Source organism: Prionailurus bengalensis, chromosome E3, assembly GCF_016509475.1.
Source record: "Prionailurus bengalensis isolate Pbe53 chromosome E3, Fcat_Pben_1.1_paternal_pri, whole genome shotgun sequence".
Classification (NCBI taxonomy): Eukaryota; Metazoa; Chordata; class Mammalia; order Carnivora; family Felidae; genus Prionailurus; species Prionailurus bengalensis.
Window position 1 is genome coordinate 9882477 of NC_057357.1, and position 24886 is coordinate 9907362.

At 53.4% G+C, this 24886-nt stretch overlaps 2 protein-coding genes across 3 annotated transcripts in view; one reads left to right on the top strand and one right to left on the bottom strand.

Moving 5' to 3' along the window:
- Positions 1 to 9061: 9061 nt before the first annotated feature.
- MDH2 (malate dehydrogenase 2) lies at positions 9062 to 24635 on the bottom strand. Its single transcript, XM_043559829.1, has 9 exons — positions 24439 to 24635; positions 19633 to 19801; positions 17766 to 17849; positions 17150 to 17259; positions 15515 to 15640; positions 12792 to 12869; positions 11577 to 11676; positions 11068 to 11219; positions 9062 to 9377 (listed from the first exon to the last, which is right to left on the bottom strand). Exons 1-9 carry the CDS (start codon positions 24502 to 24504, stop codon positions 9246 to 9248), a joined length of 1017 nt encoding a protein of 338 aa, XP_043415764.1. The 5' UTR covers positions 24505 to 24635; the 3' UTR covers positions 9062 to 9245.
- Positions 24636 to 24683: 48 nt separating this feature from the next.
- Positions 24684 to 24886, top strand: part of STYXL1 (serine/threonine/tyrosine interacting like 1) — a 72323-nt gene continuing 72120 nt past the window's right edge. The window contains exon 1 of one of the 2 annotated variants that reach the window (XM_043559830.1): positions 24684 to 24875. The gene's annotated coding sequence lies outside the window, so the exon portion shown is untranslated. The remainder of the gene's footprint in view (positions 24876 to 24886) is intronic. The other variant, XM_043559831.1, reaches the window with a different exon arrangement.

Here is a 24886-nt window from a genome sequence, read left to right on the forward strand (position 1 = left end):
TCCACACTCTTGTTCCTCCAAGCACCTTCTGGGCCGCTGTTGAGCGCTTTCTTTAAACTGGCTGCTGTCCATCCTCAGCCGTGTTTGAGCAATGCTGCCCGGACATGGCAGGTTTGACGTGCTGGTTCCCAACATTTAGACACACATCACAGTAGATGTGCCTAAACCACGGCAGGGCCCCGTGGAGAGGCCTGGCCGGGTGCCCAGCACTGGCCGGGACTCCACGGCGTGTGGTCAGTGCATTCTGTCCTGCGGCCCCTCCCATAGCTGCTGAGACAGTCCCTCCTCTCCGACAGCCAGACTATGACCCTGCTTCTCCCCATAGAAAGCTCCCTGGGATGGAGTCTCAGGTCCCGGCCACGAATCACCACCGGCAAGGTCACTTGACTTGAGCCTCAGTTTGCTAACTGTCCTCACACCATACCCACATCTAGTGGGAGCGTGGCACAGAGGAGCTGTCCTATAAAGGCGCTAAAGTTGCTCCAGGCTCGCACGGGGAAGGGGGCGGCTGGGCAGGCCCTCTGTGCTTCCCTGTTTGTTAACAGAGGCCTCCGCTCAGGCACACTGTGAGATGGCAGATGTGGAAAGTTCCGGAGAATAAGATGCTCTGTGATGCAAACAGGCACTTCCTGGTTTGCTCCAAACGGGCAGCAGCGGCGGCTCAAGGTCCCAGTGCACCGTCGAGCCCAGCCCAGCGCAGGTGCATCTCGCACTTGCCTTTGAAGCTTACAGTGTCGGCTCCCCAACACAGACACGCACCCCCCTCCACACATACACATGCACTCACCACATGTGCACACCACACATATACACACACACAGTACACTAATGTACCACACACACCATGCACATGCACACTACATACACATATGCATACGTACCACACCACACACACACACACACACACACCACGCCCCTGCCACCGCCATCTCGCACCGGGCAATTGGCAGGCAGAAAGGGACAAAGGAGGGAGCGGTTCTTGCATACACACACGCACACGCACACACACATGCACACCACACACGTGCACACACACACCACATCCACACACTACACACATGCATACCATACACCACACACACACACACACACACACACACACACACACACAATCACTCCAGCCCACAAAAGGAGCATTTCCAATCACCCCCACCCCAGGAACCCAACCAGCAGACCTCCCTGGCAGGAGGCTAACCTAATTACTGGCCTGGTCTGCCTGTAGCCTGGCTGGGAGAATATTAACACCAGCAGGAGCCTGGGAGGGAGAGCAGGGCGGAGAGAGTTATTTTAGGCAAGAGGTGGGGTTTGCAGTGGAGGGGGGCCCTGGCCTAGGGAGGAGGGGTCTCAGAGGGAGGGAGGGCTCAGGTCAGGAGGAGGAGGGACCAGGCCAACCTGGGGCTCCCAGGGACGTGGGAGGGGCAGAGTGAAGGCAAGAGGAACATGCCAACACTAGCTAGCAGAGCGGTCCCCTGGGTGGGGGAGGGGCTGGGGAGAAGGCTCTGTGTGATCTGACAGCCCCTCCCCCACACCCACAGAGAGACAGGGTGGGAGCAGGGCGGGGCCTCTCTGTCAGGCCTTTGAGAGTAGCTGGGCAGTGGCAGGCAGGGGCTGTGATGTGACTTCTTGCCCTGAGCAGGGATCTGTCCCCTGTGGAGTGCCCCCAAGATTCTGCCTCCTGGGGGGGTCACAGTGGAACCCCACCCCCAACAAGCATGTAAGACATCAGAGCACTGGTGAGCCAGGAACCCAAGAAATCCAAGGGTCAACCAACCCATGTGCACGGAGGGTCTGCCCAGCTCCAAAATGTCTGAGGCACGGCCCTGTACAAGCTGCAGGCTCCTCGCTGAAGAGGTTCAAATCCCAGCTCCTTTTGCCTGCTGTGTGACCTTGGACAAGGTACTCAACCTCTCTGAGCACCAGTTCTCTTGGCTGTGGAATGGAGATGCAAACTGTACCCACTTGAGAGGGTTGTGGTGAGGGTTAAGAGGAATATGCCTGCAAACCCCTAGGAGGCGCACCAGCTTCCTGTGGCTGCTGCAGCAACTACTACAAACTCAGTGGCTTGTTATCTGCCAATTATCTAACAATTCTGGAGGTCAGACGTTCTAGAACCAGGGTCAGCGGGGCTGCTGTTCTTCTGGAGGCTTTAGGGGAGTGTCTGTCTCCCTGGCCTGCCTTCCTCAAGGCTGCCCGAATTCCTCAGCTGGGGACCCCTCCTCCTCCTTTGTAGAGGCTCAGAGCAGCATCTTGGGGAGTCGGGAGGGCTTAGCAGATGTGAGAGAGGGCAAAACGTGCTCACGGCCTGGACAGCGGTGGGAGATGGTTGCGTCAATAGGGGTTTCCAGAGGCTGCCAGGAAAAGTCGTCCCTGTTTTAGGCAGAACGTGACATCAGAATCAGGTACCAGGGACATTACAACTCCCTGGTTCACAGCCCTTTACAGTTTGTAAAGGGCTTTTCACGATCTCATAGAAGAGAAGAGATCATGCTTGCTGAGGCTCAGCATGACCTTCCCCCAAGGTCACTCGGGTATAAATGGCAGAACCAGGGCTGCATCCAGGGCTGTTGGACTCGAAGTCTGGGGGATCTTCCCACCGCACACCAGGTGCCTCCGTGCCCCCCACAGCTGAGAAGTGTGGTCAGGACGCCGGGAGTGGGCACGGTGCCCCGAGAAGAGCAAAGGCCACTGGGTTTGGGGAGCAGCCTGGGCCCCCATCCTGCACTGTCACTTAAGCTGTGTGAGCTTGGGCAGGTCACCCTTGTCCCTGAAAGGGGCAGCACTGGGTGGCTGCCGCATTACATGACAAGACCCATGTGGTGCTAGAGTCTGGGGTTAGCTCAGTAATGTTCTCTGGAAAGACAGATTTGATTTTTTTTTTTTAAATGTGTATTCATTTTGAGAGAGACAGAGGGGTAGAGAGTGAGCAAGGTAGGCACAGAGAGAGAGAGAGAGAGAGAGAGGGAGAGAGAGAATCCCAAGCAGGCTCCACGCTGTCAGCACAGAGCCTGTTGCGGGGCTCGATCCCACAAACCGTGAGATCATGACCTGAGCTGAAACCAAGAGTCAGATGCGTAACCGACGTGGCCACCCAGGCTCAGTTTGGTTTGATTTTTAATTTCATAAGTGATACTCATTGTGCATTTTGACCTCTGTTGGGAAGGATTTCGTTCTCACTGTGCAATATTTAACTATACCAAAGTATGTTGGTTGTGCTGGGTCCGCTATAACAAACTACTGCACAGGAGTGGCTTCCACAACAGAAATTTATGGTCTCACAGTCCTGGAGGCCAGATCAAGGCGTCTGTGGTATTGATTTGTTCTGGGGCCATGAGGGTGGCTCTGTCCCATGTCTCTCCCCTGGCTTCGGATGTTTTTGAGGCAATATTTGGCATTTCTTGCCTTGCAGACAGACACATCGCCCATCTCTGCCTTTGTGTTCACACGTTCTCCCTGTGCGCATGTCTGTGTGAAATTTACCCTTTTATTAAAGTTTATTTATTTTCAGAGAGAGAGAGAGAGAGAGAGAGAGAGAGAGAGAGAGAGAGATAGGAGAATGAGCAGGGGAGGGGCAGAGGAGGGAGAGAACCTCAGGCAGGCTCCATGCACCTGACTCGGGGCTCAAACTCATGACCTGAGCCGAAATCAAGAGTTGGACACTTAACCAACTGAGCCACCCCACGTGGCCCCAATTTCCCCTTTTTATAAGGACACCAGCCGTTTTTGGATTAGAGACCCACCCTACTCCTGTGCGATCTTAACTAATTACATCTGCAACCATCCTATTTCCAGAGGTCACATTCTGAGGTACCAGGGGTTAAGACTTCAACATCTAAATTTTTAGGGACACAATTCAACCCTTATATAAGACAAAGTATATAGAAGGAAAAACTGAGGGCATGCTATGTACAGCATGCACTCCAGAAGCAACTTCCTCATTCCTCAAGACTTCAAGACCTTTTTCTATGCACTTAATATTCAAACACAAATGGGTTTTGGGGGGGGGGGTTTGCAAGGCTTTAAGACTTTTCGTGGTTTTTCTACTTTACATGGAATCATGTAATGCACTTTTGTTTCCATTTAATAGGTTGTAGGGAGGCTTTTGTGTTAGATCAGTGCTTCATTTACTAGCTTTGGGCCCAGGGAGGGCGGTCGGGGAGGTGAACTGCTGGAAAGCCCAGTGCCTGGACGCCCACACCCACCCCACCCCCAGCTGAAGCAAGGCCTGGGGTGGTGGTGGTGGGGGGTGCCCTGTGCTGGGGTGGGGAGCTTACTCTCCAGCCTTATTCTCTGGTTCCTCTTCAGAAGGGACCCCCTCCAGGGTAGTATTAAAATATTTAACCACCGGGGCGGGGCACCTGGGTGCCTCATTGGGCTGAGCCTCCAACTCTTGATTTCATCTCAGGTTATGATCTCACAGTTTGTGGGATTGAGGCCCTAACTGGGATCTGTGCTGGCAGCTCAGAGCCTGCTTGGGAATCTCCCTCTCTCTCTCTCTCTCTCTCTCTCTCTCTCTGCCCCTTCCCCCACCTCAAAAGAAATAAACATTAAAAAAAAAATTTAATGACCAAAAGCACTTTGGCAATGGCTAATCCATTGGATGATGCCATGCCACCAGAAGTTACCCCTTCACTGTGGGGAGGTCCAGGGGGTCCCAGGGGGAGGGGCTAGCAGACTGGGGCAGGAGCTGCTCATCAGTGGGTTCCAGGATCTGTTTCACAGCCAGAGTAGCTGTACTGGTGCAAACCAACCAAAGATCATCAACCCACCTGGCCCTGCTTGGGGCATCCGGTTCTGGGTGACCCTGTTGGATTTTATGAGGGACCTTAAATAATGTGTTTTATTTTTATTTATTTTTGAGAGAGAAAGCACAGTGCAGGAGGGATGGGGGGCGGGGACAGAGGGTCTGAAGCAGGCTCTGCACTGACAATAGCCAGCCCTGATGATGCGGGGGCTCAAACTCACGAACTGTGAGATCATGACCTCAGCCAAAATCAGCTGATGGAGGCACCCAGGCACCCTTATGAAGGACTTTCGTTAAGCATCCAGAAGAAAAGGAAGGGGATGCAAGAACATTTCTAGTTGGCTAGCTCCAGCTGCTTTTAGGAGTTTGCGTGCCTCCCCCTCCCCCCTCCCCCCTCCCCCCTCCCCCCACGCAGTGAGCGCACAGGCCAGGAAGGCAGGTTGGGGGAGGGTGTGGCTGGCCTCTGAAAGTGGGTTAACTGGGGAGCCCCCTCTGAGGCCCTGCGGGATTAGAAACTGGGGAAGTGGCCCCGGAGTACCTGTAGGGGCTGCAGGCCTCAGGCCCCGGGGCTTTCTCTCCTGGCCATCCAGCAGCTTCTGTCCACCCTGGGTCTGGGTTAACTAATCCCCACTTCCTCGGGGTGCCAGAAGCAGTGGTCTGCCCTTGCCGTCCACACGGGGCCCTTGCAGACAGGAGGAGCCCAAGGTCACCCGGTTAACTGAAGTGGGAAGTTACCCTCCCTCCCCTCCACCAGTTCAGGGGGCAAGGCCTTGAGTCTCCAGGGAGGCTCTCGGGGAAGGGGTGTTTCTTCCCAGACCCCTCCCCTCCGGCCACCTGCATATTGTGTCTCCAGGCCGGTTTCCACCGACTTCTCTGGGCTGGCTCCCAACTCCTCCACCCTGGAAGAGGTGGCTGCCCCTCCCGGTCTGGGTGAGCAGAGACCAGACAGGGCAGAGAGCCGGATTTGGCTCTGGAATGCTAATCCTCGCTCCACCACCTGACCTGCTGGTCCCCGGGAGCCGCTTTGCAGCACCAGCCTCCGGCGCCCTCTCCAGGTAACCGGGGAGAACTGCAGGGGAGGTTTGGCTGCGCGCCAGGTCCCTCCCAAGCGAGGTCAGGGTCCTTGCGGGGGTTAAGATGTTCGCCCCCCCCCCCCCCCGCCCCATGCCCTAGCGGCGCGGACGAACCCCTCTGCTCTCCTTATCATTAGCCAACTTGGCCGTGTGTACCCGGGACTTCCACGCATCCACGCAGCTCCTCCGCGGGACCAGCTCTTGGGCCATGCAATTACCCTCGGCGCGGATGCCCTGCGGCTTCCACGCCAGGCTCCCCTCTGCTTTCTAAAGGCTGCTTCTTGGCTTCCTCCTGCAAAGGGCTCAGCCAGCTCATTATGGTCATTAACACCAAACCCTCAAACCCTCAATCCCTGGGTTTTTGTTCCTCGCCGAGGGGGACCGGAATCGTGTGTCAGGAGGCAGCGGGTCTGTGTGGACCCGGAGGCACATAATTGGAGCTTGAAAGTGGGGGTGCGGCTCGCCTCACCCTCGCCGATAACTGGCTGATGGACTTCTGCGTGGTGGGGACAGGGCTGGGAGATGCTGGTGCGTCTCCATGTCCCTGTCATCCCTTCCCTCCCACTCACTGCCACCCTATTTTGGGCCTTCAGCCTTTCTGCTGCTGCATCTTCCCTACTTAAAGGGCAGCCTCCAGGCCTGTAGCAAGGCTGTCACCGGCCCCCCCCCCCCCAGTGGGGTGTTAAAAGCCCCATCCTAGGATCGAGTGGGCGCCTCTGGCATCCTCCTCCCGGTCCCCATTTCCACAGAGTGGAGCCCAGGCTCTTCAACCTGGCATTTAAGACCATCCCCAGAATAGTGCCAGCTCCCTCCGCCTGTGCCCTAGGCTGCCAGCCATACACTGGCCCTTCCTCAAGCACATCTTGAGCCCATTCTCTCAAGTCCAGCCACCCCTGCTGTTGCCAGACAAGCCCGTCCTTCTCCCCTGACCGTGGGAATCCTACCCAGCTCACAGCCTCCTCCCCCTCCCGAATACCTCGGTGGGGCCTCTCCCTGGATCCTTGCCTCTGCCAAAATATCCAGAAATAACCTTGTCCTGAGTCCTGCCCTACTTTATCTGTACTTTTCTCTCTGGTTCTCAACGTACCTGACTTGAGCCCCAAAGGGCAGGAGGCCTACCTATGTAGAAAGAGCTCTGAGGTAGCCAGTGTCCAAAGGGATGGGTGGGCCAACGCCGCTTCCCCAGCACAGTCTGGAAGAATCTGGAGCATTCTCCATTCTTGTCCCCCACTCCCCCTTCTCAGACTGCTAGATCAGAACTTTTGAGAGGTGGGAGTCAGGAAGCTGCATCTTTTTTTTTTTTTTTAAGTTTATTTATTTATTTTGAGAGAGCGTGTGTGAGCAGGGGAGGGGCAGAGAGAGAGAGGGAGAAAATCCCAAGCAGGATCCACCCTGTCAGTGCAGAGCCCGACTTGGGGCTCAAACCCATGAACTGAGATCATGACCTGAGCAGAAACCAAGAGTCGGAGGCGCAATTGACTGAGCCACCCAGGCGCCCCAGGAAGCTGCATCTTTGGCAAACGGGCTTGGGAGGCCTTTGTGTGGTGACCGCTGGTACGTGGAGAAGGGCTCCGACCATCCTAAACAAGACAACCTGCTTTGAGTCACCAGCACTAGGTCCTGCCTGCCAGGGTTGTCCCAAGGATCCCATGACATAGCAAATGACCCCAGAGAGCTAGCGTGGTGCTGCACATGTGGATTTACTCCAAAGGTGGTGTCCGGAGCCGTGCCCTTTATAGTAGTGAAACTATAAACTACAGTAGTGAAACTCAGCAACTGAATTATCTAATGGCAGTGGAATAGATTACTGTGGGCTCACCTTAAGGGTTACTCCGTTATTACAAGTGGGAAGGGAAGATGTATCTGTGCTTACAGGAGTCAGGTGTGGTTGCTCATCTAAGTGGGCCCCTGAAGAGCCAGGCCTGCCTGCCCTGCCCAGTCCGCTCCCACCACACGCCGGGGCCTGCCGGGGGACCTGCTTTAAGCACGAGGATGTGGCAGAAGTGATGCCGGGCCGGTTCTGAGCCTGTCCTAATGCCTGGCAGTTTCTGCTTTTGCACTTTTGGGAACCCTGAGCTGTCAAGGAAGAAGTCTGCCCACTCTGCACAGAGGCCCCATGGAGAGTGACAAGCCTGGCTGCCCCAGGGTCCCCCCAACACCAGCCGTGGCGAGCTACAGTCTCCGGTGGGGCAGACTGGCCAGTTCCTGCACCTGGTGGGGTGGGGACCACCCAGCGGAACCATGTCCACATGCAGAAAGGGGGGGAGGTACATAAAGTGGCTCTTGAGCAACTAGACTTGGGGGGGGGGGGCTGTTTTACAGTAACAGAACCGGAAGCATGGGCTGCATGCAAACGGGCACACGAAGTGTTAACTTACAAAATAAGCAAAAGTAAGAGGACAGATTCCATTACTGATTATTTTCCTGCTTTATTTTTTGGCTGCTGTTTTAGGTTTTAAGCAGCACATATTGAGGACTCGTAACAAAACAACGATGTTAACGATAACGTCCGTCATTAAAGAGAAGCTGCTGTAGACACGTGGGTGTTGGGCGCTGGGCTCAGCTCCGCCCCCACCTGCCCTTTTGCCCTTCACTTAAGTTCATCCAGTTGCCGCCGCCACATTCCTTCTCAGGCACGGACAATGGGAACAGGTCCCCCCCATGTACGCTAAGGCCAGAGAATACAACCAAGTTCCTTTTTAGGCCTCTGATGAAGACACGGAGCCAGCCTTCCTGTGTCCCCAGCGCAGCCACGGCAGCTGGCGTTTTGGTTTCTTCTGCTCCTGCCCCGGCTTTCCTCACAACTCTGCCTGGGGCAGTCCCCGTGTCTGAACACCCGGGCCTGGTGAAGGGAGGATGGGGTTCAGAGCGAGACGGAAGTCAGCCAAGGCAGCTCCAGCGTAAACGATGGAGCGGTCTGCTTAGGCAGAAACCACCACGTGGGAAGAACTGGGGATGGAAAAGGGCAGCTGGGCAAGTGCCACCAGCTGTCACCCCGCCACAGCTGCGTTCCAAGGACTCTGAGGAATCGGGCCGGAGCCGAGCCCTCCTCAGTTTGCACAGCTGAGGGACACATTGTTGCAGGGCAGGTTTGGGGGAAGAACAGCCACTGATAAAGATTCTAGATGTTCTCGAAGCTACTGATGAGACCATCATGCGTCAGTCTAATATGTAAATAACATCTTCCGATTCGTGATGCCAGACCCTCTGAAGCAGGGGGAAGAAAGCACATTTACGGAGACCTTGATAAAGAAATTCAGAGCCTGCTTTTATTGAGGCACCCACAGACGGACCCACGATTTGGAAGGGGCAGCAACGTTAACACAACACTCGTGGGTAACGCGACTGAAACACGAAGGGGTGTGAGACGGCTTTACAGGGACATGATGCCTTCATAAGTTAGGGACGCGGACCGCTCACCAGCTGCCCTCTCATTTCATGTTCTTCACGAACTCTTCTCCTTTCTTGATGGAGGCCTTCAGCTCAGGGAGGGCTTCGGCGATCATCTTCTCTTCGAAAGGAGAGATCTTGCCAATGCCTAGGTTCTTCTCGATGCCCTTTTTCTGGAGGAGAGAGGAGGTGGTAAAAATGGACAATTCTGAAATTAACAACAACCGCTAAAAATACTGTAAATTTTACAGCCGGTTTCTATGGACGAGGCTGTTGAACAAAACCCGCCATGTAACTTCACGGCTCTGCCCTGAGCCCGGGCTTCAGGCAGACGATCCTCGGCTAGGATCTGGACTCGGTCACTCACACCATGTGCACTTTGGCCAAGGCGGTTTCCTCATCTAGAAAACGGGCATACTTTCCACCTCAAAGGAGGCGGTGAGAACACACGCGGGCGACCTGGCACCCAGGGTGCTCGGTCGTTAGCAGCGCCGCATGTTCTTCTTCCCAACACACAGCATACTTTTGGGTTCTAGTCTTTTCCCCGAGTTGGTAATAGCCACCCGGGTCCGATGTAATCAAGTAGGCACACATGTAACATCAGGAAAACAACAGGTGTCTGTCACCGTGTCACCTCCACGGTTGAGCTGGTGTCTGTGTGAGCAGGGGAGGCTTCCAGGCCATCTCCCTGGAGAGCCCTCCCTGACTCCAGGGCCTGCAGGGCCTGCCCCACCACACTGGTCACGGCATTAGTCTGTTTAGTGGGTCTCTCCACCACACGGAGGGCCCGGGGCCAATGTCTCCGGGATCTTTGGACACCAGGGCATCTGTGGGAAGGGCCCCTGGGTGGCTTGGCATGTCACCATACAGTTCCTTTCTGGGGAGAAGATGAAGGCAACCACACATCTGCCTGACGTCAGCAGCCACCCGCACATCAGAAACAGAGTGAGACTTAGGGGTTTCTGCTCCCTGAAGACTTGGGGAGGGTCATCAGACCGGACAGCTGCCTCCAAAACAGCCTGACTGAAGCCAAGCACTGGGGCCAGAGGGGCTCTATCCCAGACACCACGGTTCCAAGGGGGTCTGCAACACATTCCAGGAAGAAAACCGGTAGGGGCGAGAGCAAGGGAGCAGGGACACCTGAGCTGGAAAATATCACAGCTCTGCCAGCTCTTCAGGCCTCCCCGGAAGAGGGACGGGGCTCGGCGCGCCCCGAGGTCAGAGCAAGAACGAACAAGCATGAACCACGGGGCGACGTCACACAGGATGGGGAAGGGAAGCCTTTTCCTCCAGAAGTGCCCACGGCCGCCTGGAGACAGAACACGTGTCTCATCGAGAAACACAGCGAGGGGTGCCTGGGTGGCTCAGTCGGTTGAGCGTCCGACTTCAGCTCAGGTCATGATCTCACAGCTTGCGGGTTCGAGCCCCGCATTGGGCTTTGTGCTGACAGCTCCGAGTCTGGAGCCTGCTTCGGATTCTGTGTCTCATTCTCGCCCTGCCCCTCCCCAGCTCGTGCTCTGTCTCTCTCCTTCTCAAAAAGAAACATTAAAAAAAACAAATTAAAACAAAAAAGAAAGAGACATAGTGAGACAGCTGCGCTGACCAGCGGCAGAGCCACAGGGAAGGGATTCACATGCCAGCGGGTTCCTACCCAGCCCCCCTCAGCCTGAGGTTTCTCCCTGCTCTTAATTCTATGATGTGCGTCCACCCTCCAAACCCCAGCACAGGCCAGGCACCGGGATGCAGTTACCGCACAACGGGAAACCGAATTACGGAGCAAACAGCCAGGGCTCCCGACCTTAATTAAGCATAGACAATGAGCCTCCTTCCACGAGCCCAAGACACAGCCTCCAGGATACGTACCCCCAGCAGTAAAGGTGTGGAGAAATAGGGACAGTCTGTTTCTTGGGATTTAACGAAGGAACATTCGACAACTCCTTCCTTTCCGTTGATGGCATCCACGAGGGAGAAGACAAACCGGGCTCCGGCGTATGCCATGGACAGGGTGGCAGAGCCTAGGAGGGCACGGGCAGGTTAGCCAAGCCAGCACCGGGACCGTAAAGCCCAGGAGAGGCCGCCCTGTCAGCTAAGTAACATCTTCCACATCTTCCCCTTTAGCGGTGAAGAATTCAGTCAGCGTCTCTTCACTTTACAAACTCGTGAATGGCACACAACTGGCTTGGCCAAGCTCAGACGCCCTTCCATGCCACACAGCCGAGCTGCCCTCTGCTGCGGGACGGGCTCACCCAGTGAACACACCTGAAGCTAAGAGAAGGGTTCGCTGCCTGCCCGGGCCCTTCCGGTCTTCAGCGGTGAGCTGGAGGGCCTCTGGCATCAGCACCCCACACGGGGGTCGCCCCCCAAGAATCTACCTGCTCCAGCTTTGGCCTTCACCACCTCCGTGCCGGCCTCCTGGATCCGCCCAGTGACGGCTGTCAGCTGGTCCTGGGGTAGGTCCACCTTGGGAGTACACTGCAGGCCAAAGTCACAGGGAGCACGTGAGCAGGGGCTGCTGCCACTCCCAGACCCCACGTCCCCTCCCCGTCATGGCAGGACCCCCCCGCCGCCACTGCACGGGATACCAAGACCACCTTTGCTTTAAAGTACGTCACCTTTTTGGGAGGTGTAGTGCGGTCCCTACTCATTTTTTTTTTTTTAAGTGGGTTCCACACCCAACCTGGGGCTTGAACTCACGACCCCGAGATTAAGAGTCATAGGCTCCAGCGACTGAGCCAGCCAGGCGCTCCCGGTTCCTACTCATTTTTAAACAACTTTTAGTATTTTGGACTAATTTTAGATTTAGCGAAGAGTCGTAAAGACAGCACAAAGATTTCCCTCACCCAGCCTACCCTAACGTTAGCATCCCACGTAACCACAGGGCAATTCTAAGGAACAGAAAATCATCATCGATATGTTGACTACGGGCCCCACCCAGAGGTCACCCACTTCCCCACTGCTGTCCCTTTCCTGTCCCTTTTCTGATCCAGGACCCCAGCGGACGGTTATCCCAGCTCAGTCTACTCCTTAGTGGTCCCGTCTTCCGGGATACTTGTCAAGAGTACCGACTGCTCGTTTTGTAGAATGTCTCTCAATTTAGATTTACGGGAGGTTTCCCTCATGCTTTTCTTACAACGTTATGCGCTTTTGGTGAGGACACCACAAATATTTTGACTCCTTCCGTGTGCGTTAAACTCGGGGATCAGGACACTGGTTTCGTTTTCCTCATCTGCGGTGGCGTTCACCTGGTCTCTACTCATTTTTAAACACAACAGCTTTGCCTGCTCTGACCTACCCGGGAATTCAGCGGTCCCCGCGGCAGTCTCGCCGTGTTGGGAGCAGGCCGCCGCGAGCACCTTCTGACCGCGCTCGCTCCCGCAGGTGTGGACCCCGAGTTGCCGGAGCCCAACCGCAGCCCCACAGGCCACTCGAGAGCCCCCCAGACAATGGGCGGGCCGTAAACACAGCAGGAATCCTCTCGAAATACAAAGATGCTGAGTTCTTTGTCAGTCTGTCTTTAGTGCCTCAAAGCGGAACCTCTGAAAGGCATTCGTGATCCTAAGGCTTCCTGGCAAAGGTGACGCACTTACCTGCGAGATCAGGGGGATGATGGTCTTCCCAGCATGGCCGCCAATGACAGGAACATTGACTCGAGCTGGATCCAAACCCTGGCCACCAGAGTATGAAGCTTTGTTAATTTTTAAAGCTCTTTGAGTATAAAATGTCATATCCACCTAAAGCATCGATCCTGGAAAATCCCACAGAACTCAGAACAAAGAAACTACAAAAGACTGAGTCCAGCTGTATTTAGAGTCCCTCCCCCGGTCCCACCACATGGTGGAGCAGCAGTGTGAACGGGGCAGCGTGGAATGACGCGTCATCTAGGGAGGTTACTACGAGGGTCTTCCTTGACAGTGAGCAGAAAATGGCCTCCATGTAGGGTCCCCCTCGGTGGTCCCCGTCAGTCTGGTATCTTCTCAGAACCTGAGGATGACCGTCGTCTTCCCCAGAGCTAATGTCATTCTCCTAGCACAAGCCCAGACTCATGTCCCTACACTGTGTCAGAGACAACAAGTCAAATTCCCTTGCCTTCATTCTAGAGCAAAATTCAAAAACAATTCTAGGAAACCCGGGGGTGAGAACTCTGTCAGCTCAATCTGTGATCAGGACAGAATAAAACTGAGTTGTAAGGGGTCAAAACCCCATGGTTCTTTGTGGGGGCCTGCCAGAAGAGGCCGATTCGTTTGTTAAACCGGAGGCATGACGCCCCCACAAATCTGTGGACCAGGTATTTCTTAAGATGGTCAAAAAAAGGAATCTGGTGGGAGTTATGGGAGGGAAGTGAGCAGTCCCCAAATGATGCCACTTTTCTCAAATGCCGTGGCTGCTAAAGAGAGCAGCCCTCAGTTAGGAACCAGCCTTGCCCGGGAAGGGGGACACAGCCGGATCAAGTTCACGGAGCAGGGGGCTCACGTGGAAGTCCCTCTGTGCCAAGGCAGTGTGCCGGTCACCAGGGACACAGGCGTGGACAGACAGAGCCCCCGTTTTTGAGACACTCACTGTCGATTACAAGACAGACACAAATGACGTCCCACTGTCATGTGCTAAGACAGCCGCATGGGGCGGCCTCGGAAGGGTAGCACTTCCTTAGCCTGGGAGAGCCTTCTTGGGAGAGACTTAACTTCATCTGGGAAGCAGCAGCAGGACTTTGCCAAAGGAAGCGTTTTCTAGGCTAAATGAGCAGAGGCCTAGGGTACAAGAAATACCTACAACATCAGCAGAAATGCAAAGAGAAGGTGGCAAAGGGGGCAAGAGATGGCCGAGGGACTGAGGAGGGTCCAGACGCTGGAGGTTTAAGGGCCAACTTTCATTCCTGATACAATTCAGGATTTTCTCAGAACGCCAGAGACCTGAGGTAAAGGGCAATTCACTGAACTGAAGCCTGACAAGCATTAGAGTCTCTGCCAGGGGCCAAGACCCCCCCCCTTCCTTCACCTCAAACAGAACTTCTCTGGCTACGATAGCACCGTCCAGAACTTTCTGCGAGAACACAGAAGCCACATCTGAAATGTGGCCAGTGCAACGAGGACACGGATTTCTAGTTTTATGTGATTCTAAGTAACCAAACCAGCCCCATGTAGCTGGTGTGTTGCCGCAGGACTGGGGCCTGGGGGAGATGGTGTGCTTCGGCCAAGAGCTGGTAGCACCACGAGTGCCCAAAGGGAACGAGCACTGTGGCTTCCGTGAAACCGGGCTGGGAGCCTCAGGAAGCCCGAACCCCACCCTCTCGGCCCGTTCTCGGTCAGACTCAGCCGAGCACAAGCTCGCCCAGAAAGCTGGTCCTGACTCAGACAACCGCCCTACATGCCCACGCCGAACCGGTTACTCGATAATATTGTCTCTTGAATCCCAAGGGCTCCCCTATCTTCTGGATCTCTGGGACACCCGCGCCTAGCACAGAAGCTGGGGACACGCCGCAGCACGAGCTAAAGCAGGGTGTCACTCCTCAGAGGCGAACCTGCCAGGCGCACAGGGAGCAGGGGGTACAACGAAGGTCAACGGTGTCGTGTGTGCCCTCCTTGCTTGGCCGTGCGCATGACCCCTGTTCCTACTTTAGAGTGCCCCTCATCTGCAAAGTCAGAAAAAAACGGCCTGAAGCTCAGGAGGGGCACTTCTTTAGGTCAGAGGAAGTGGTTCTGCTGGATCCACACCCCAAGACTCGGAAGCGAGCAACGAGAGGCACCGAGGACGCCAGAGCTGGCGCCCATGTCGAACCCACCCCAGGACGGGCCTGGCAGCTCAGTCGGCAGCCCAAGGAGCCGCAGGCAACTGGCCAGATGCGAACTCGCTGAGGCAACCCAAGACGGGAGCCAGAACTATCGATCAGGAATGAAAGTCCTGACACCTCAGGCCTTCCGGAACCTTCCTTAGTTCTTCGTGTTTGCCAACTTTACCATTTGTCTAACAATCAGCAGGTAAATCCTGTTAGTTCTAATTTTCAGAGGCAATGAACTTGGAGAATACAACCCAGCTGAGCCAGCGAGAAACCCAGGAAAAGCCTGGACCCATAAGGCACCAGGGAGGACAGACAGAGTCGAGTCAAGACTGAGTCTGACCACGGTTCAAACCTGCATGGGCCTGTGTGGATTGCCCAAGAAAGCGTGAGGGCAACTCTCCCCAACAGGGGCAAGCCCCAAAAACACTGATGATTCTGGAGTCACAAGTGACGTGTAAGTGCCTGGTCTCCTATGCCCATAGGTCAGCCAAGGACAGCCAGGAACATAACTTGAAAAATATCCGGTGCAGCTCTTACCTTCAGTTCTGCAATAAAAGTGTTGGCTCTGACAATGTCCAGGGTTGTCACCCCGAAGATTTTATTGGGGTTGTATACTCCATGCTTCTTGAAAACTTCCGCCGTAATCGGGATGGTGGAGTTAACCTAGTAGATCGAGAGAGTGGCATAACTTGCTCTGCATTCTGAGAGAAGAGGCATGTGACCGAAGGACAAGTCTCTTCCCCAGACCATTAATAAGTCCTAAGGTGCCAAACCGCTCCGCTGTTTACAGGCAAGCCACCCTCAAGACAGAACAGGTCACCGTGGGCCAACTTCCTCTTTTCCCCCTGACGTGAACAAAGAGCCCTTCGTCCTGGCAGGTGCTGTTTACCCCTAGTGGCTTCTGGGCCCACAGCTCCAATGGGCACGTGCCTTGCCAGCTATCGACCTAAATCGTGAGGACGGCTCCACCGGACACTGTCCTCCCCAGCTTGGGCTGACACCTGAACGGCCATTGCTAAAACAGGACGGCATCGCACACGGCCAGAGACCGAGGGCTCGGGGTCAAGTCCCAGCTCTGCTGCTCTGCGAGGCGACCCTGGGCAAGCTTCCTCAACTCCTAGGACTTGGTTCCTCACCGTAACACAGAGGAGACAACTACCCCACGAGGCTGTGAGGATTATAGGACTTAATATATAGCAAGTGCGGACACGTTGCCGGGTGCATAGAAAAAATGTAATAAAAACGAAAGAAAACGGCAGGACTTCTATCAGGCACCAGGTTAGCTTCCCGGCAGCAGCTGCTTTCCATGGCTGACTGGATGCCCCGAGGAGGGCGAGCCAGGTGGAGATCCGCTTCTCAGAGGCACCGGGCACAGCCTCTCGTGGGGCACAATCTCGTGGATTGGCAGGCACATCCCCAGTCAACACCACTGTGGCTGCACTTCTACCCAGAACCCGATCCTCAGAGACCAGATTCGCCCAGGAGGGAGGCACGGAGAGGGCTGTGGTTAAATGCAACCCGGGCTGCTGGGGAGGCTTGGGGGCCACGCCGTCTTCTCAGGGAGGAGACAGCACACGTGCTTTCAGGTTTGGAGGATAAGCTCCCTACAAAAACCCGCGAGCAGGGCCTGGGGTGGCTGTGCAAGCGTGACAGGGAACCAGGAAGGGCAAACCCCGAGCAGAATAAAGTAAAAGAAGTCAACAGGCCACAACCATCAGGGTTGAATGGAGCCTAATGAATGGACTTTTCCAGGGCGCCTGGGTGGCTCGGTCGGTTGAGCATCCAACTCTTGATTTCAGCTCAGGTCATGATCTCAGGGTCGTGGGATCGAGCCCCGCGTCTGTGTGGACAGCGGAGCCTGTCTGGGATTCTTTCTCTCTGTCCCTCTCCCTCTTGCACACGTGCACGTGCTCTCTCAAAATAAATAAATAAACATTAAAACAACAATGACAGACTTTTCAGGTGGAGAAACTAAGACACAGAGAGGGGAAGTGATTTGCCCAAAGGCACACAAATGGTGGAAAACCCAGGCTGAAATTCCCAGTTACTTCATCCAATCTGTCCCCTGCAGCACCTTAACCGGATATTTGTCCCTGTAAGCATATCTGCACACTTTTGCTAATTACGAGCTTTCGGCACAGTATTCACGGCCTACCTGCCACAGGCACTTACCGGGTTTGAAATGATGCAGATCATGGCCTCGGGGCAATGCTGGGCGCAGGCAGCGGTCAGGGTGGCCACGATGGAGGCATTGGTGTTGAACAGATCATCCCGTGTCATGCCTGAGAACGATCCAATTCAACATGCTCACAGAGCACGGAAGGAATTGCCAAAGGTGTAGCAAGTGCTCTGTTACGGTTGTTAGATACCCTGGGTGAGACAGGGTCCCCCTTCCAAGGAAATCTATCTTGTAGGAGAAACAACCCAGTGTGACGCGTGTCCAAACAGAGGCTGGTGGAGGGGGTGGAGTGTGGGGAGGAGCCAGAGAGGGAGGGATCTGAGGAGGATCATCCAGGATCAGTGAGAATTCCCAAGGGGCAGGTGAAGGAAAGGGCACTCCACGCGGACAGCGGGCACAGAAGCACCAGACTGAGCAGGGGACAGACACAGCAGACGCGTGTAAGGCTTTAGCCAGGCCAAGGAGGAGATTTCCCTCTATCCCGCAGGTACTGGGGAGCCTTTGGAATTTTTCTCTGCCATGGAAACAATGACTTGATCCAGTTTAAAGGAAAACCACTTCCTCACCTGACCCGCAGGGAGACACTAGGCAGGGCTTTCAAACACACACCTGGTTTTCTCGGGACTCCTGCGGGAATAACCACCACATCACAACCTTTCAGGCAGTCTGGCAGCTGCTCAGGTCCGAGGTAGCCTAGAAAATACCACCCCCCAGGAAAGAGCAAGTTCACCGTTTCTGACCTGGGCAGGCGAGCACATCTTTGGGGACAGAGCTGGGGAAGATGGCCAGCCCCACCCGGGTCCGACGCCGACTGAAGGCCTCAGGTGTAAGGCCCACCTGTGAAGTGCTTCCTGGCCACTAATGCCCATGAGTTTGACAATCCCGGCACTCTTTCACGCTACTTTCCTCCAGCTGCCAACTGCCCAGCCCCCGACCCATTCAGAATGGACCAACCCTAGAGGTTTTACCCAAACCAAACCAAGTCCGCTGTTTGCCTTCACCTGACCCGCTAGCTCCTGAAAGGCCTTCTCAGCCCCCAGGTCAAAGAGCTGCTCATCTCCCTCCCCAATCATCCTGACGAAAGCTCCATCTCGGGGTCAGATCAGAAGGCACACTGAGCGCCATGAAAGAAAGTCACAGAGCTGACAACGCAGGACCTCTAAGCATTTGGATCCAGTTTGCTTGCTCTTAGGGGAAAAGGTCCATTTTCAAAGATTTCAAGGGAAATTTGCTCCAATGACCAATATCTGCTTTGATTTGAACTTTTTCCTTATTGCAGGACCTTCCAGAAGACCTGAAAGAGGACGAGCAAACCAACTGAGGCTATGGAAGGCACAAAAACGTTAAGTTCTGACAGTTGACCTCCTGAGCTGTTTGCACCAGCGGAGGATGCGTGTAAACACCACCACACAGGGCACTTCCATACACCGTCAGCAGAGACGGATCACTGCCACCGCGATGCACCGCCATTTGGTGTATAATACGGTATAATCTTTGACATAGTCATACCTCCTGATTGACTTTTAATCCTAAGAAACAAGATGTGAAGATGAAGATGTTCGTCACAGCTTGTGTTTGTGTCTCCAGTGGAGAAACACAGGAAATAGCCCAAAGGCCAACAGGACGGCCATAATAAATCAGTGACCAACTATAGAATTGCCTTAAAAACGATTTAACCAAGGGGCGCCTGGGTGGCTCAGTCGATTGAGGATCTGACTCTTGATTTCGGCTCAGGTCATGACCTCAGGGTTGTGGGATTGAGCCCCATGTTGGGTTCTGGGCTGAGTGTGGAGGCTGCTTGGGAGTCCCTCTCTGCCCGTCCCCCACTCGTGCATGTGTATGAGTGTGTGTGTGTGTGTGTGTGTACATATTCGCGCTCTCTCTCTCTCAAGAATAAACTTAAAAAAAAAAAAATGGTTTAACCAATTTGGTAACACGGATAAATACTGCTACAAAGTAAAAGTAAGGGGCGCCTGGGTGGCTCAGTCAGTTGAACTTCTGACTTCGGCTCAGGCCATGATCTCATGGTTTTCTGAGTTCAAGCCCCATATCGGGCTCTCTGCTGTCAGCACAAAGCCTGCTTTAGATCCTCTGTCCCACTCTCTCTGCCCCTGCCCCGCTCGCATGCTCTCTCTCTCTCAAAAGTAAACAAACAAACAAACAAACAAACAAGTTAAAATAACCAGGATATATAAGTCCCCCCAAATTCCCCTTCCTGATCCTATTGTCTTTTCAAATTAGAAAAAATTAAAAATGGGAAGATTAGACCACCTTTGTTTTCTTCTGAAAGATACTGCTATATAATTTTTACAGGCTCAAGTCCAGAAAGACATTAATTACTTGTGAAATTCAGTTTTACAGTGAACTTGGAAACCCTGGCTCTGATGTAGTTTCGTCGAAGAATTCTATTCTACGGCTTGGATCCCGGTCTACCGGGGAGAAGAGAAGCAGAGTCCAGGGTCAGCGTGCCCAGTACCTTTCACAGCTGCTCTGGTCTCGATGTGGCTCAGATCTGCAGCCACTCCGGGTGTGTGAGCAATGTCGTAGAGGGTCAGGCGGCTCACCAAGGGGCTGTTCTTGAGGAGAAGCGAAAGCGGCTGTCCAATTCCTCCAGAAGCCCCTAACACGGCTACTTTAGCATTGTTCTGTAAAGGGGCACAGAGAAAGGACTCTTAATATAGAATCGGCATTAAAAGTATTCACGTGACAGCCTGTAAAATACCACACTGGGCCTCCTTTATGGCCATGGTGCCAAAGAAGACGCAATTGTATTTCGACCAGTCCAAAGGTCCAGTTTTCTTTTGAAACACAGAAGCTTATCTCAGGAAAATGAGGAACTTAGGTCTACAGATGTTGTCACGGTCTGGGTCGTACTGCACACACCCTCCGCAAGGGGAACAAGCCTCACTCAGGCTGCCTTCCCTGCAGCCTGTAGTTTTAAAAACTATACACACACGCATGCAAGCACCTACCAGCAGGCTGTCACAGTACTTGGGGATGCGGACTTCCTACCTGCCACACGCTAGAATGACTTGCAACCTACAACAAGGCCTGCGAGCTCAAAGACGTGCAAACGGGGTAAGGGGCATCTAGTGTGACAAGCACCACACAGGTAGATGCCGGGAAAGGCAGCGGTACAAAGAGAACGAGCTGTTTGGGGGGGATTTTGAAGGATGAGTAGGAGTTTACCAGATGGATGTCAGGGGGAGGAGTATGGAATATGGCCTACTGAAGGGAAACAGTCCTCTATGGCTCAAGCATTGCTGGACACACGTGGAGGAAGGAAGAAGGTAGGGCCAAAGCTAAGGGCCTAGCAGAGTGCATCTAGTTCTTTTGGGCAAAGGAGGACCACTGAAAGGCCTTAAAAGCTGGGAAAAGCATGTCCAGAACTGTGTTTTACAAAGTTATGAGGCAGGATGGAAGACAGACTGTAGATCTTCAAGAATGGAGGCAGGGAGACTACTGCAATAGTCCAAGCGTGATTCAAGGGTGGGATAAAGGCAAGCATGAAGGATGGGTGAGCTACAAGTGATTCAGTTACTCCCTCCCCTCTCCCTCTATCCAGATGGTGAGCAGAGGGACAAATCTGGGATGACAGCTTCCTGGCTTAAGTAGACCACGTTGCCTTTAAGCTTGGTCTGGAGGTCCTATCCATCTGCACTGGGATTAATGGTAGCCACGGACAAGGCACAAAAGAGAACACAGAGTGACAGGGGCACTAGAGACAGAGCCCTATGAATACCAGCATAAAGGAGGAAGAGGAGTCTGTGAAGGATGATGACCAGGTGAGACTTAAATTAAGGCCACCCTCACCCCAGCCATCCTGAATGACTAACTGAATGACTGCCTCCTGGTAACCTTTCCTATGAAAGGAATTGATGAAGTGGGATACAAGCCAAACACAGGCAATTTGATTCTTCACTTTGGGAAGGAAGGAAGGAAGGAAAGAAAGGATGGAAAGAAAGAAAGAAAAAGAAAAGAATAGAAGAAAAACTAAGTCTTAGAAGAACAGATCTATTCTAAGCAGTGCTCTGAAGCTCACTCTTATTATACACAAGGCACCCTTCCCCATAAGGCTCACTCAAGGCCTAACCAAAATTCCTCGGTGAGCTGGTTTCTGCTGTAACCCAACAAATGAGAAGGGGGATTATTCCTGGCAGGCAGGCAGGCAGGCAGCTGCCAGGGAAGGAGACAAACTGAGAAAACAGAGACAAAAATCCAAAGCACTGCATGTGGCCATCTAGGGTCCTTACACTATCGACATAGATCTCTACGGCAACGGATGCTGGTAATTATGGACTTTGGTTATCAAAACCTGAAACGAAACCCCAAACCAAGCCCAACCAACCGCCCATCATGTGCCATCTGCTTAAGAAAGGTAAACCCTAAAAGCATACACAACTAAAATTCAAACTCAGTTTTGTTTTGTTTTTTAAATTGGTACTGTAAAGGGGGACCCCTGACTTCCCAGAAGACTTCACTAGCCACATCAACCAGAACCCAAGGCCTGGCAATGTCATCCACTTCCAGACCTTCAGTTATCACTCTCATGTCTTGTCTCTAATCCTTGGAACTCTCAAATTCCAACTCCCACATTCCCAGCTCTGTTAGACATTCCAACTGTCTAAGTAAGTTTATGCTATCTCTCCTACCCTGTTCCCAAATAGTACCTGTGTTCTCCCAAATCCAAACCCTTAGAAGCATTTCCTGCCTCTTCCCTTATCCTGCCTTCCCTTCCCCCAGTAAAGACAGGAAGGACTTGGCATCTCAAACATCTTCCCAACCTGTCCCTGACTTCTGTTCCTGTTCCATTGTCTATCTTAGGCCCCTCACCACCACCTTCAACCATTCTTCAGAAAATTAAACTTTTGAGGGGCGCCTGGGTGGCTTAGTCCGTAAAGCATCCGACTTCGGCTCCGGTCATGATCTCATGGCTTGTGGGTTCAAGCCCTGCATGGGGCTCTGTGCTGACAGCTGGGAGCCTGGAGCCTGCTTCGGATTGTCTCCTTCTCTCTCTCTGCCCCTCCCCCGCTCACACTCTGTCTCTGTCTCTCTCTCAAAATAAACATAATAAAAACTTTTATTAAAAAAAAGAAAATTAAACTTTTGGGCATTTCACTTCCTTGCTCAAAAATCTCCTTGAAGTTCCTCATGCCCAGATTGCTCAGCCCGGCTTCCAAGGCTGACCAGGGCAGTGGATCCACCATGGAGCCCCATGGAGATTACTCAAAAATAAAATAAAAAAGAAACAGACTGACCTGATGCCCTCACCAGGGTCCTTAAGTGAATCGGTCCCTTATGATACATAAGATAATCTCCTCCCTTATGATGACCTCCTCGCTCTTACTTTCAATGTTGAGGTGATGTCATTGTTTGTCTATTACAAGGTTTCGTTAATTTAGTTAACATGTATAAAAACACAGTCCTTCAGTGGCGGAATCTTTACAATGTGATGAGAATCTGTGGTACTGCAGAGATTAACTGGTGATCTCTTCCTAAAAGACCAGTCTCCAAACTTGCTGACCTTTTCTGTGCCGAGGAGTGGTGGTCAACAGCACACTACTCAGTGTGCTTTATGATGTAAGTTTACTATAGTTTCTTTTTAAAGTTCTATTTTCTTGTGTTGTAACACATATATTAGTACACACAGGGAGAAATAAATATATTGAGGCTGTGCACTTGATTCACTTTTACTGTTAAGAATAGAGGATCCAAAGTCTCTAGACCAATGTTATCTACTTTGCTCAAGCTCATCTTTCTGACTTACTCTAATGCCTTCATCAATATTGCCACTTCTATGTCCATGTGCATTTTATTTTAATTTTTTAGAGAGAAAGAGTGCAAGTGGGGGAGGAGGCAGAGGGAGAGACAGTCTTAAGCAGGCTCCATGTTCAGCACAAGGCCTGATGCGGGGCTCAATCCCATGACTCTGGGACCATGACCTGGGCCAAAATCAAGAGTCGATGCTCAACCAGCTGAGCTACCCAGGTGCCCCTCCAATATGCATTTTAAACTCAGCATTTCAAACTGAGCTCCTGATAGCCTCCCCCTGTCCAAATCCACTCTCTGCCAGCAGTCTTTCCCATCTCAGCAATCAGCAATGTCAAAGCCTGAAGTCTTGGTGTCCTCCGTCTGGAACCCTTTATCAGACCATCTGTCAGCAAATCCTACGGTGTTACCTGTGATCAGTTCCCTTCCCCCCACTCCTCAGCATCAATCTTCAGCATCTGTCCTAAGTTTACTCCTTTTGAGCCTATCTCAAGTGCCACTTCTTAGACATCTTATCTCCTGCAGCACCCAGCACAGATCTTGGCAAGCATGGATACTCAATGCTATTATTGTGTACTTATTTTTCAAATGAACTGAATACACAAGAAACTGACCTGAAGGACACAAGCTAAAGCAGAAATTTGGAATCTTCTTTACTAATCACCTCCCTTTTGGATGCAGTGCTTAAGAGGCAACGTGGGCATCTCCTGGGTTCTCAAACTTTGGTTATATTGGAATCACCTGGGACACCTGATAAACATACAAAGGTGCAGGTACTACCCTCCCTTCAATGAACCTGGGTCTGGTCTGCATTAGCTTTCAGGTGATTCTGACACACACCAGTTTGAGAACCACCATCCTAGAAGATGCCTAAAAATAGCTTAGGTTAAGTACTCCCAGGCCAAGTGTTGCACAGTCACCACACCTGGGGTCAGGCCCAGTCCGCCCACAGCAGGAAGGATCCTTCAAAAGAGTCCTTAAGAGGAAACAGCGTCTTTAGGTTCTTAAAAGGAAGCTTGGTAATTCAAAAGCCACTGACGGTGAGCGGAAGAGCTGGCTTTTAATCCTCTGGCTAAATGACTGTGTAACAACCTTGGACCAGTTCCCTACCCTCGGTATCTCATTCTGCACTATGGAGTTAATAATTACACGTTATTTGTACGGATGCTACAGAAAGAACAAGGTTAGTACTATAGAAAGTTGCATACAAGCATAAATTACTTTCGGCCCTGCAGCCCGGGCTTCTCAACCCTGAAGGAATGCAGGGCAAGAACAGGTCCTCTTGGGGTCCGGAGGACGAGCTGGGGGACTCCCCCCACCACTTTCTCCCGGGCTTTCTTTTGGCACTTCCCGCACAGAAACCGGGCCGGCCCAGGGCGCCACAGCCGCGGGTCGGTACCGGGCCGCCCTGCGATCTAGGGCGGCCCCGGGGATCAGGGCTGCTCGCGAGCCCAGAACCCACGTGGCCCAGGCAGGGGACCCCCGCCTGCAGGCAGCCCCTCATCGGGCCTACCTGGGCTGAGGTGCTGAAGCTGCGGCGGAGAGCGGCGCCGGCAGGGCGGGCGAGGGCGGACAGCATGGCTGTAGCGGGAGGGGCGCGGACCGGCAGGCAAAGGAGCTGGCGGAGGCAAGTGACACCAACGACCTCCACGGTGTACAGGCCCTGCCGGCTCCGCTCCGCTCGGCCTCGCGAGAATGGCCCGGCTTCCGGCCCCGCCCTCCCCCCAAGTCTCGCGGTATCACGTCCATCTCTGGGTTGTGGTGGAGGAGGACTGCGGGGGATCTATTTCTGCGCGCAGGAAGCGCCGTCAGGGCAGGGTCGTAGCGCGCGAAGCGTTGCGTGCGGCCGGTGGTGGAGCCGCGGTCGCGAGTGGGAGGGAGAGTTCTCACCAGAGCGGTGGAAGAGGTCGAGATTTAGACTGGAAGAGCCTTAGAGGAGCCATTTTACAGGTGGGGCTCCA